General features: G+C 38.9%; 1 protein-coding gene across 5 annotated transcripts in view; it reads right to left on the bottom strand.

The window, feature by feature from the left end:
- Window positions 1-12968, bottom strand: part of HECW2 (HECT, C2 and WW domain containing E3 ubiquitin protein ligase 2) — a 334329-nt gene that overhangs the window by 116550 nt on the left and 204811 nt on the right. For all 5 annotated transcript variants that reach the window (XM_074364238.1, XM_074364239.1, XM_074364240.1 and 2 more), the window contains 4 exons: window positions 12113-12207; window positions 7905-7980; window positions 3583-3752; window positions 1791-1933 (listed from right to left, as the gene is read on the bottom strand). In XM_074364238.1, the coding sequence (XP_074220339.1) occupies window positions 1791-1933; window positions 3583-3752; window positions 7905-7980; window positions 12113-12207 (484 nt within the window). The remainder of the gene's footprint in view (window positions 1-1790; window positions 1934-3582; window positions 3753-7904; window positions 7981-12112; window positions 12208-12968) is intronic.

The raw sequence follows: 12968 nt of genomic DNA, 5'->3' as shown, positions 1-12968 counted from the left end.
AATAGATCCAGATGCTAACAGCTGATATACTAATATGTGACATCATATTTATTTAATCAAGCAAATCCCTAAGTATCAGGCAATGCTTTTAATGTACTTATACAGAAATGTTTTGTAATTCCAGTAGTTTACAAATTCATGATGGACTTCCTTCCAATGCACATGGAATCCATGACAGGCAGGACTCCAGGTGTCCAGGTCTTTAAAAGACTGAATGAAAAGCCAGCAAGTCAACAGCAGTTTCAAACACTGATAAGGTTTTATTTTCCCTTGATCATTCTTACTGGTATCCATAAATTGACACTTCTGCCAAGGGTCATAGATATTATGTAAATTATGTTATTATAATTACATAAACTAAATGATAGGTATCTTTCTAACAGTGAATTATCACTCTCCATAATATTTCATTTTCTATCAATCCTAAAAATAATTTTTAAAAACTTCCCAAAGAATGTTATCTCCACTAGAAGCAGTAACTGCTATCCTTAAACATAATTGTGATTTCCCAGTTTTATCAGATATTCCAGGCTGCTAAAATTTCAGCATAATATTTCTACGTCATGTGGGCAGGCTGGACCACAAATTCCATTGCCTCTGATGGCCAAAAAATTAGAATCTGTTAGTTTCAGATTTCGAAGAGGTCTTAGAGATCACCTAGTCTCAACACTTTATTTGTCAGACGAGGAAACCAACACCTGAAGAAATTGTGACTTGCCAAAAGAGAACAGCTAATTAGATACAGAGTGACTATGAATGATGGACCATCCTCACTTAGCTGGAGTAGTAATGCATTACTGCCAGTGCTTCGAGTGTTGCAGAGAAGCCATGACTCTCGAGCAGACTGATCTGCTCCAGCACTTGCTTGCTAGCTTCAGATTTCTCATCTCTGAAATGGGTACAATCACGTAGTTACCTCCCAGAGCTGTTGAGAAGATTACATGTGCTAATGCCATTTACTGAGCTCCTGGCATAGAGTACAGTCTCGTCATCCTTTTTGTTTACTTTTACTTCTGTGACTACTGCTACAGCTACCGTCATCACTGCGACGGCTGCCCCGACGACTGCTACTATCATCATATGTTCATGATGATCTCTGAAAACAAAAAAGATACAGAAAGATGCCCCCCAGTGCTACCTCAGAGCACCTCCTGGGTTTGCTGGTACTTCCCATGTGAAAACGGGTACACCATTTATCATGAGGGGTGGAGGCATGTGATTTCTTAACTATTCACAGCTCACAAAAAGCTCACAGAAAGAAAACAGACATCAAATCACATTTTAAAATTCTCTCAACGAGTCATCTCTCGTTGCCTGAATGAATGTATACGTCTAAGAGCTCTACCGTAACACCTCAGAGTTTAGGTTTTGTTTTAAGTGGCCCTAAAATAAGGTGGTTTTGGAGTCTCAGGAATAACAAACTCCCTGGATGGGGTTAATCAGGATAGGGGGGTGTCAACCTGACACTAGGCTCCAGCTCTAGGGAGAGGATTGTACAGCTAGGTTTCAATGTACTCAAAAACGACCGAGCACCATGACTGTTTCCGCTGAAATGCTGATGGTAGGTACGTCTTGGAAAAGACAGAAAACCAAAGAAAGGTACATAATTAAAATAAAGTGGGTTTTTTTGTCCAGCACATTTTAACGAGTTTACAAGCACTTTCATTTTTTAAAAGAATTATGTTACCACCTCTTATCAGTAAGAAAAGTCCTTGGACTACACACTATCATTTCAGTGGCTTGGGTGGGAACTAATCTCAACAAGACCCCTACATGTGAGAGGTGATTACCCGATGGCTTGCCGCTCCAACAGCCTCTGGACTGGAATGGTTAGTTTCCCCAGAAAACGCTTGATGATAGGACGGCTCTTGGCAAATTTGTCTTTAATTTCAATTTCTAAGACATCAGTAAGGAGTGCAAAAAAGGAATATTTCTGAAAACAAAAACATAATATGATTCAAAAAAAGACAAATATGAAATTACGTACACCAGCTTATTATTCTAGAAAATGGTATCTCTTACATCAGAATAACACAGAGTCCACACTGCTGGAAAAATCTGCAACTGCTGTCAGTCCTCTATTCACTCAGAGCCAGGAATCTAACCTGAACCATGTCTCTCCCTCCTGGCAGGGCAATAACCATGCAACCACAGTGATGGGGACAGTGCCAGCCAGCTTTACACTTGGGGGTCGCTAAGTTTATTTAGTCATAACAGTTTAGTTTCTCCAAAGGGCCGTGAAGTTCAGTAACCGGCTTCATGGAAGAAGCACTTGTTTGAATTACCACAGCTGAGTCCAAGCACTACTCCTGCCTCTGAACAGCTGGCGACATAAACATTTTAAGCTTCAGTTTCCTGATCACAAAAATGGAGAGATGACAATCTCATTCCTTACACCCGCTTATCAGGCTTGCACTGGTAACACAGTTAAGAACTTTGTAAGCAGTAAATGTTGGGAAAACAAAGTTATTACTAGTATCATCATTATATCCACTGTGTGCCTTCTAAGGGCTCATCTGGAGATAAACTTCATGTCTCCTAGGCTTCTAATGTGTTAAATTAAGTGGCAGGCCTTTAAGAGTTATTTACGATTTGGAGATGGTAAGTAGTTCTTCAGGAATAAGAAAACATGCCATACTTACGTGCATGCTTAAGTCTCAAATAGCCACATCTTCTCTCCAATTGGTTTTAGATCCCCTGAAGTATCTCCCTCTCCAATGAAATACTTGTATAACATTGTTGGAATATATTTTTGCCATTAAACATTTAGGGGATGACGTAATCAACTTGCAACTCCTAAGTCCCTACAGGTTTGCCCAGACACACTCACTACTGCTAGTGTGTGAAACGTGTCTTGGTTCCCTGAGAAATGGCAGGAGAACGCATGCTTTGCTCCCTGGATGAGAAACAATGTCTCTGTTCATTCTTGGACTTTAAACAGTTCTGGTGGGAAATGCCTTCACTTGATTCCACTGATGGGGTGCGCTCTGATGACAGGCAGCATATTGTAGCTGCGAGCAAGTCTGAATGCCACCAACACAATCTGCCTCCCCTCAGGATGGCGATCCTCCAACAGCTCGCTCCAGTAACCAAAATCCAGAAATCCAACAAACATTTGCCAAAGCCCGGAGGGAGAGAATATATGCCAGAACATACATTAATCTGTACTGAATATATGCTAGAACAAAGTATCATAATTTTAAATAAAAACAAGATCAGTATTATGGATTTTTCCTTCTGCCGCAGGCTACAATAGGGCTGCCACTGATCCTGTCCTTACACAATTTCGTTCCTCATGAATTTTTGCCCTGATTTTGATTTTAAAAAAGATTGCATTGAAGTATCAATTTTGGACCCCATAAATCGTGCACCTGCAGGAAGTGCCTCACTTGTTTCCCTGAGACCCAGCCCTGGCTAGAAGAAGTGTTTCATTCTCATTGTACCTTTCTCACAGAACCCCTAGACACCTCAACTACCTTATCCATACCCACCAACAGCTCAGTGATACGGAGTCCAGAGGGAAGATACGGAGTTGGCTGGCTCCCTACCTGTCAGGTAGGAGGCCACCGACGACCGTCTTACCTCTCGGTGCCAAATTGGATTAGTGGTATTACTGATGATGGTGGACCTTCTCTCCTGCCCGTGGTGGGCGCAGGTGGGGAAACTGCTCTTCTTCCCTGGCTGAATGGACATCTTGAGATAAGGGTCAGGATTGAAGAACATCCCTTTCTTTAGCCCAACTGCCCTAAGATCTTTAAAGAAAGAAAGAAAGAGAGAAGGAGGGAAGGAAGGAAAGAGAGAGGGAGAGTAAAGGGAACGAAGAGAAAAGATTCATATACTCTGATTAGAACAAGCAGTTCAATGACAATTTGCACTGAAATAATCACATGGGAAGCTCTGAACAGAAACGATTCAGTAAAACAATAACAAAAAGTAATCCACACTACGATTGCTTACATAAGTGAGGCCAAGTGGGTTATGACTAATTCCGGCAGGGAGGTCTCCTAAGAGGATGCAGAAATGAAGCCAAACTTTTACCACCATCTTACACACCTAAAATGACTTTTCCTGGGAACTCTTTTGATTCTAACATGTGCATCCTCATCACCTTTTTCTCTGTGGCTTGGCAACCAGCATTGCACACAATGTCTTGAGAGAAATACACTGAGTAAACAGTGTATTTTTTTAAAAAAAGAAAATCAGGATGTTCCTTCATGAGAGAAAAGTGAAACTTCTACCTACACATATGAAATGACTTTAATTGAGGATGAAACTTCAGAGCACACATTCAGCCATATTTAAAATATCATATTCTACAAGTGAAATGAATGTTAGGGAAACACAGGAGACCAAAAATTTCTAAAATTTGAATGCTATCTGCTATATTAAATAATTGTGAGGTTATTTTTCTCAACAGCCTGTTAAGTAACTTAAATATTTGATGAAGGTCCCATAATTCATCTTAGATTCACTAGTCATTATTTCATACTCTGCAGGAGAAGGAAAGAAGAGAAAAGATTCAAATACTCTGATTATGGTCTGGCTAAGGTCTGGTTAGCAAAGGGACCAACACTTTTAAAAACAGTTAAGCAAAAGGATAAAAAAAAAAATGTCAGGACATAAAGCGGGCTCCACTGGGTCTCCAATGCCTTTCTGAGAATATCAATTTGAAAAAGGTTGGCCTGAGAGCTAAGTGATCTTGAAAGCTTCTGGAAGAATAGACTGTTTCTAGGTAACTTTCTGCAGTTATGAATAGTGCAGGGAGGTTCTGATCACTGGTTCAGAAAGAAATTCTGTGGATAGCCTCTGAACCTTCAAAGACCTTTGGATTACCCAGACCAGCTGGAAAAGAGAGCCTTTAGAGTAACCCTACATTTTAAGAGGTCACTAGGGTCATCCTGCTCAAGCCCATTCCTGAAACAGAAAGTCTTTCTTAGAAGGAGTGAATCTGCCTGGGGTTGTCCTTAGAACCATATTCTCTAGCGAGCACTCCCAGGAGGTGGCTCTTCAATGGCCAACAAAAACTCGTGGCCTAGATATGTGTGATAAAAACAGACCAGGACTGTCTAATGACTCATAACCAGCAGCAGAGGGAGGCAGTCTCATATGTCAGAAAAGATTGAAAAATTCAACCAAGAGGGCCTTATGTTAAGAACACAGTGTGAAATCCAGTAAGATCTTTGATCTGCAAGCCAATGGGAGAAGAGGAAGAAGAGGAAAGAACTAGACAGGCACTTCAGAGAAGCTGCTGTAATCTCATTAGCCTCGGAGTCCCTATTCCTGGCACTTCATAAAGCATGTAGTCATTATTAATACAGAATTTGCATTTTCCTGTCAATTTAATAATACTACATGTTTTCACTTGGCTTTATTTGGCATAAAAAGCTTTGAGAGAAAAATGCAATTTACGTATTTATTGGCTTACCTTTCTTGATTGTGCTCGCCTCGGACTCAAAGACAAAAGAGCGCTATTTTTTAGGTGTTAAATCTACTCCTCAACAAGGGATTTCTTTGCAGTAAATGAGGAGTAACAAGCCCAGAAATGGGTGCCATGAAGCCTGACAGAGTTAAATTATTCATGCAAAACATTCCTTTGATCAAAAAGCATTCACCAGAAGATTAAGCCACAGCAATGAAAGATGTCACTGTTAACCCTTTTCTACAAGGGACACCATACAAACAAATCTTCATTAATAAATACAATAAACTACCAACTATTTGTAATCTGATTATTTAGTTCACTTTATCCATCTCCTCTTCCCTCTCTCTTTTATCTTTTATAGATTTTATTGCTCATAAATATCTGTATCATCTAACAGACCAGAGGAGGAATCAAAGTCACAAAGGTGTGACACATTAAATATTCTACTTTAAAGTCCTACTTGGAGACGAGGTTTAAGACATTCATCAAAACAATTTTTGTCTTAGCTGTAGAGTTCGTTATTTGTATCCCTACTTATCCAAAGATAATCACGAGCAGAACATTTGCAGACATTCTTCAGTGCTTACATGCTCTCTGTCTTTATTATCATCCACTGTCAATATGCTACAACCAGATTAAGAATTAGTTTTTTAGAATTACCATTATAAAACTGCTTTCATCTTCTATAATTTTTAGCCATTTCTGTACATTCTACAAATAGCTGATTATCTGGTAAGAAATAAAACCCATTTTCAGTGGCCAGCCTCCATGTATTGAGGTAGACGTTGGAAAAAGTTGTATATAAAGAAAAAGCACTTGGCTTTACCCCAAAGCTTATTTCCTGCTTTTTAGGAAAATATACTGGTATTTTCACCTTCTACAAGGTCATTGTCCCACAGTGATTTAATTAACATCCTCTCTGGAGTCAAAATCAGTCTGTGTGTGTCATATTTGGAATGGTGTGGATCACTTGAAAGCTTAGGAGAATGCTTCTAAACAGAAGAAAACCATGGTATGGTCAAAACAAAGTTTTCTGAACCACAGAGGTTGGCTAATTGCTCCCTACCTATAAACGAAGGGCTTCTGTACCTCACCCTCTCAGGACTACAAAGGTCTAAAGCACAGGGAGCCCGCTGTACTGTTTTCAGGAGACAGACAGACAAGGGGGTCGGCTGAGGAGTGCTGTCACAGGCGGTGGTATTAAGTGCTTTCCTAAAAACCCAGATACACTTAAAACCCTGAGGGTTCCAACCAAAATATATTTATTGGCCAAATTTGAACTATAGGCCACCATTTTACAACCTCTGAGACTTGCCAGAGAACCAAAGCAAAAATGGTTTTCATAGTAAGCAATCTCATCCTGGGGAGAAGAAGGAACATGCCAGAACAGACAAGGATTCCCGGAAGGCTGCGGGCCAGGAATGAACTAATGCGCACACCTCCATCATATGTGATAATTGTGTATCATGGACACGTCTTTTCAAGATCAGTCCTCTCTCAATCTTGAGAACATCTATTTTCATTAACAACACTTTTTTGCAGCTAAGAAAAACTGAATCTAATTTAAATTTCAGAAGCACTAAACCAATGGAAAAATGAAAACTAAATGTCTTGCAGTGACAGACATCTGTTAGACTTTATTTTATATGTATTGTAGGACTGTTGCCTGTTTTAAAAGTCCATTTCAAATACTGATTTTCTTAGAGTATTCTTGACTTTATGACTGCCAATTTCTTTAAAATCAGTGGCTTTCAAAGTTTTTTTCAGCGACCTATGTATGAAATACATTCACTCATTATATACATTGTTAAGTGTGTATATTTTTGTGTGTGAAAATTTTCAATTTGTGTAAACTGGTTTTCTATAAAAAATATTTCTCTTTGGCAATAAATTCTGATTTTTTCCTATTCCTTTTTTAACTGCTAATTTCAACTAAAGTAATCTTACAAACCACAAATGAGTTCCAATTCACAACCTGAAAAGCAGTGCTTTAGTTGGTTGATAAACATACAAGCAATTAGAATATTACACTAACCTGAAAATAAACAACCAAAAATTGCTTTATCCACTTTCCAGTGTTTATGTGTATTCCTCCACAGAAATAAGATTACCCCTTGGCTTTTTTCCCCTAGTCTCTAAATTTTTTCCTTCTCTAGAGGAGGTAAGTACAAATTGTTTTCAATAATCAAAGCTCTACAGTGGGTTTAGCAGATACTACATCACAGTTTTTTTTTAAGTAACTATACATAGTTATGGTCTTTTTATCACCAGAAAACTTGCTAGGAGAAATAATTTCTGAGCTTATATCAGTAATCTAATTTTATCATGGTAAGAAATACACTTGAATTTCTAAAAGTATTAACAAAAGAAATAAATAACTAGTTCATATGTCATATATGAGAGTCTGTAGAAAGATGCGACTATTCATAACTTTGAAATTACACACCTCCAAACTGGACATCATGAGTAAAGACATCCTTACCTGACAATGTAAAGCTAACAAGTTTCCGAGAATGCTGATTTCCTGAAGCACCGCCTTCCATGCCTTCTGCCCCCATCTGCAGAGAAAAAACACATACCTGAAGTTTCATAGGAATATACCTCTCAGTCTTCCTAGGAAGCCACATATGTTTGCAAATATGATGATTTTTGTATCAAACATGTCTTATAATATATGTCTTCTCATATGCTACAAATATTGGAATCAAGACACAAATGCAGATTCTCAGAGACGAGAGAGAGGGTCTTACCTAAATTGAATCTTTACCCAAAATGCAACCAACATGAGCTTCTAAATTTCCTGGGATATAAATCAACCAGTTTTATGGTCTTTTATTTCTTTGATAAGCATATAGTTGACATGTAGTAAATGTACTTATATTTACTATTATGGCATTAAAACATTCACTTAAGTTAAAAACCAAACATCAAATTTCTTCAGATTTATTAGGAAAACTAAACAAGTGATTTATATCACTCTCTTCCATATATATTTAGAATTCTCCTCTCTTGCTAAATATTCCTGAGTGACCACGTGGATGTCCCATTGCCCTTGCAGGCTCCTAGTTTATTGTGCTACTGGTACACAGCACGTGCTATTAGAATTAGCAATAATTAGAATTAGCAACGCTATTGTACTTATTATTGTACTCGAAAGATTTCGTAAAAGTAGATGCATTATATCTCACTTGAAACCAGTCATTTATAGAGCACATAGCAGAGTAAGTCTTTCTCTCAATTTATGTACAATTAGTGCTCAATTTATGGTACACAAGAAAAAAAGGGGTTTGTGGTTCTCTAAAAAAGAAGTCCACAGTACTGTAAGAGACAGAATGGAAGGCAGGATATTTCTTGAATAGTTATGAAACAGAAATCACATTTTAATTCTAAAATTTAGATTAAACCCTTTCATTTCACTTTGTGGCACTCCCCACCTCTTTTAAAAATCATACACCACCAAGAGATAAAACATTCATGAATTGAAGCAAGGTTGAGGAACTTCAAAATAAATTCCATTCAAACTTTGAAATATAAATTTTACTTCCTTCTCTACTTCCCATACCTTAGTGAAAACTACTTTGTGTGACACTTTAACTGCCTCCCGATTGTTTCACATGTCATTTACAATATACTAGGGTACCATCCAGGCATCTTATATTTCCTTCCATCCAGATGCAAAAAATAGAACTGGAGGAAATAACTGAGAAACCCTATAAGGAAGTGAGGTGCCACTCAAATCGTATGGTCTCCTTTCTCACATATCTTTTCGCAATCAATCAAGAATTGAAAAAAGCTGCATCTTCTCTATCATTTGCACTTTGACGTCATTGTCATTCATCAGAGTACACAGTGATATGTGTCACTTGGAACAGGAAATCCTTCGCTTCAGGGACAGATAAAGACGCCCATCACTCACTGCCATGTATTGTTTCCACACGGGTTGCTGCTGAGTTTAGTTTTCCTGGATTGAATCCATGCAGGGAGTTTATGTAAAAACCTCTCTAAACACTGAGTGCAGATGTGTTTATTACCACTGAAGTCCCTCTCTCTGGCGGTAAGGTTTAGTCTTTCCTGGCTTTATTGTCAGGAAGGGTAAAATTGAATTCTAAGTATTAGTTCACGTGAGCGTTTCACCACAGTTGTCATAAAGGACACCGTTTATCTGTGAATTCTTACTATTACTGTAATAGCAACATAAGCACATTTACTACACATCAACTGTACGCAAGAATTGTTTCACATTAGCTTTCTGTCAGATCGTGAATTACATTTTACAAGGAGTGTCTGTCTCAGGTGTCATCTGCACTACCTCACTATCTACCACTTTCCAGCCCAACGGTGTGTTTGGTGAAAGCAGGACGAGACAGTACAGTGATGCTCTCTGGCCAGTTTGGTGATGTCTCTGCTCTATTTAACCCGGGAATGATGAGTCAGAGGGACACAGCACATTATAATAAACCACATGGACTTGTGGAGAGCCAACCCAGTGTCATCAAGCATTAAAATATGGTTTCTATTCTTTGCATCTGGTCATGGAAAAATCATACTAAGAAGGCTTTTTGAATATCAATGTTGTCAATCAGTCACAATAACTAAACACATGTCACATACCTAGGTGACCATCATGCTGTCACATAAACACAGTGCTCACCCCACAATGAAAAGTCCATTGGCACAGCCTCTCGATAGTGGATCCAGACCCAATATCTCAAGCGTGGTTGCAAATCTATTGACCACCCATTCCATTAGTCAGCCTTTGAACCAAAATATTCTACTATGATTGCCAGTGATGTATCTGTGAAGCTTTTAAGATGCTCTAAAGCCTATCTGAAGCAAATTTTAATTATCTCCAGCTATCCACAGGCTTTGAGAGAATAATCTCAATGTAAAAATCAATGGAATGAGATCAATACTCACCAGGCTGTAAGCTCCTGCTGTCATCAACGATATCTGATCACAGAAATTGCTCAAGTCTAAGAAAATCTGAATCTAGAAAATCATGTTTGGAAGCTACTATCTAGTTTCACACACATTAATTTTTCTAAAGTTTTATTATAAACAGCTCCACTTTTCCAGCTTTGTAATTTTTCTTTTTAGAATATTAACTTTAGTATATTTCAGTGCTTGCTATGTGACATGGCAGATTTTGAAGTCAACCGTTATTATTCTCTTTGTGGACCTTCAAAGTCTTACATAGTCAATGATGGTTTTTGTTAACATTCTATACTTTGTTCACTACAGTGGGAACTCAAATATAATTTAAACATGAGCAGAGTACTTAGATATTGACAATTTTGCACATATTGTTCCCTCTGCCCGAAATGTTCTTCCCTTCCACTCTTCACCTAAGTAACTCGTACTCATCCTTCGGATTGTCCTACAAACATTGTCCACTCCTTCTTCTAAGGCCTTCCTGATCAGGATGAATTCTGCTAGCATGTGCTCTCATAGCCCCACTTCACTGCCCCTCATACAAATGATCACTCAAATAATACTATTTAATTTAATTGACGTCTCTTTCCCCAACCAGATGAGTGAGAGCGAGGACTATGTTTTTGCTTATCATTTTATTCCCAGTGGTGGGTATAATGCCTGCCACAAGCAGGCACCCAGTGAATATTTGTTTAAGTAAATAAATGAAAGGGAAAGACTGCTTGATATAGCATTCGTGAGTCAGACAACTTCAAGATGCCATCTGCAGAGATTACTTTCTGAATTTCAGGGAGTGAATCTGTCCACTTGCCTATTTCCAAAAACACATCTATCTATAAACGTGTACACACATACGTTATGAAGAGTGTATATTGTGGGAGTCAGTATTTTTCTTCTATACTTTCACGACCTGATTTTTATTAATGACTTATAAAAATCTCAATGACTTACACACTCTTGGACTCTAAGAGTCTCCCACAACCGTCTGAGTCCAACCACCCATGTACAATGGAGTGCATCTTGTGAAGCTGCTAGATTCTAAAGTTAGTCAGTAAAGGGAAAAATTACAAAATTGTGAAAAGCAATCCTTAAGAAAGTCCTATGTTGGAAATGGACATACTTTCCTTCAAAAATCCAACACAACCAGTTTCTTCAAAGCTAAATTAGATCTCTCTTCAGTCGAGGACCTGGTGAAGAGGTTGGCTTCCACTGAGTGGCCATGTTGCACCAAAAACACATGTGGCGTCTTTAGTCACTAGAGCTCAACTCAGCATCGAGAGGGACCGAGCACCAAGACTTCCTGAGCGAACAGCACATTCATAATCCATATCTCGTACTCTCCTTGGGGTGACAGCTTGTTAAATTGACTAAACTGTTACTTTTCTCTCTTTCACTACTGAGTTCATGTAAATTAAACCCATGTAAGATGCAAAGCCACCATTTCCTACTAACTGGCCACCCAAAGTTCAAAAAAACCTTCTGCAATGGGCACTCACTAATTTGCTTCATGAGTGGGTTCCCGGAAGAACTGCCTATATACAGAATTGTTATAAATCAAGTCATATTTTTCCACTTATTTGTATTATAGGCTTAGGGAAACCATTCTGTAAGTTATTTCCTTTCCCAAAACGGCGCCCCCGCTGTTATGTGTTTCCTTTCTCATTGTTCCCAGTAACCGGGCCAGAGCCGCACTGGCAAAAATAGAAACCAAGGCCTCAGGGACTGAAGCTGGAGGAAGCCTGCATGAGGGGCGCTCACCATCACCGCGGGGTTCTTCACCGTGATGCAGGGGGTCGTGGCTCGCAGGGCTCCACTAATGCCGTGGTAGTACTTGAAACAAATCTTTATCTCCGCTGCAAAAGGATTGGAGAAAAACAGTAATTTATACACTGAAACAAGTCACCTAGGCATCACCTCTCAGAAAATCCTACTCATGACTCTAAGGGACCCCCTTTTCCCATCAGAGGCAGCAGATTATACCAAAGCCTGTTTGATTTTATATGCTTCTCTGAAATTTCTAAGAACATCCCAAATATACTAGAAAAATAGTGCACAAAAACAACACGCCAAAATATGAATAGATAGTGCACAGATTGAAAAAAAAAGACTAGCTGCCCTTTACTGGGTGCTCCTGCTGTACCAGACACAGTGCCACGTCTCCGCTCCTGTCACAGCAACCCTGGGAGGCAGAAGTTCCTGTCTCCATAGTGCAGGTGAAGTGCTGGGGTTTGCCAAAGGTCAAACAGGAAATGACCAAGTCAGGACTCAAACCCTGTCTATCAGATTCCAAAGCCTTCACTCTTAACCTCTACAGTATAGACAGACTGCAGCCATTGATGGAAATACAACAAGAGCAGTCTAACAAAGCAGGAAAGAATGCTGTAGTAGATTGCACTGAGAGGGTCTGGGAATCTGTACGATTTTAATTTTCCATGTACTTAAATGCCGCCACTACACAGGGATCCAGTTTAGGAAACACCAGAAAATTTGTATCTATATTTCCACAGGTGTGTATGTGTGCATGTATATATATTGTATGTAACTACAGGGGTGTGTGTGTGTGCATACATATATACGTATACATATATATATGTATATACACACTATATAATTT

This window comes from Camelus bactrianus, chromosome 5 (genome assembly GCF_048773025.1).
Source record: "Camelus bactrianus isolate YW-2024 breed Bactrian camel chromosome 5, ASM4877302v1, whole genome shotgun sequence".
Classification (NCBI taxonomy): Eukaryota; Metazoa; Chordata; class Mammalia; order Artiodactyla; family Camelidae; genus Camelus; species Camelus bactrianus.
This window is presented reverse-complemented; position numbering and strand designations above follow the sequence as displayed.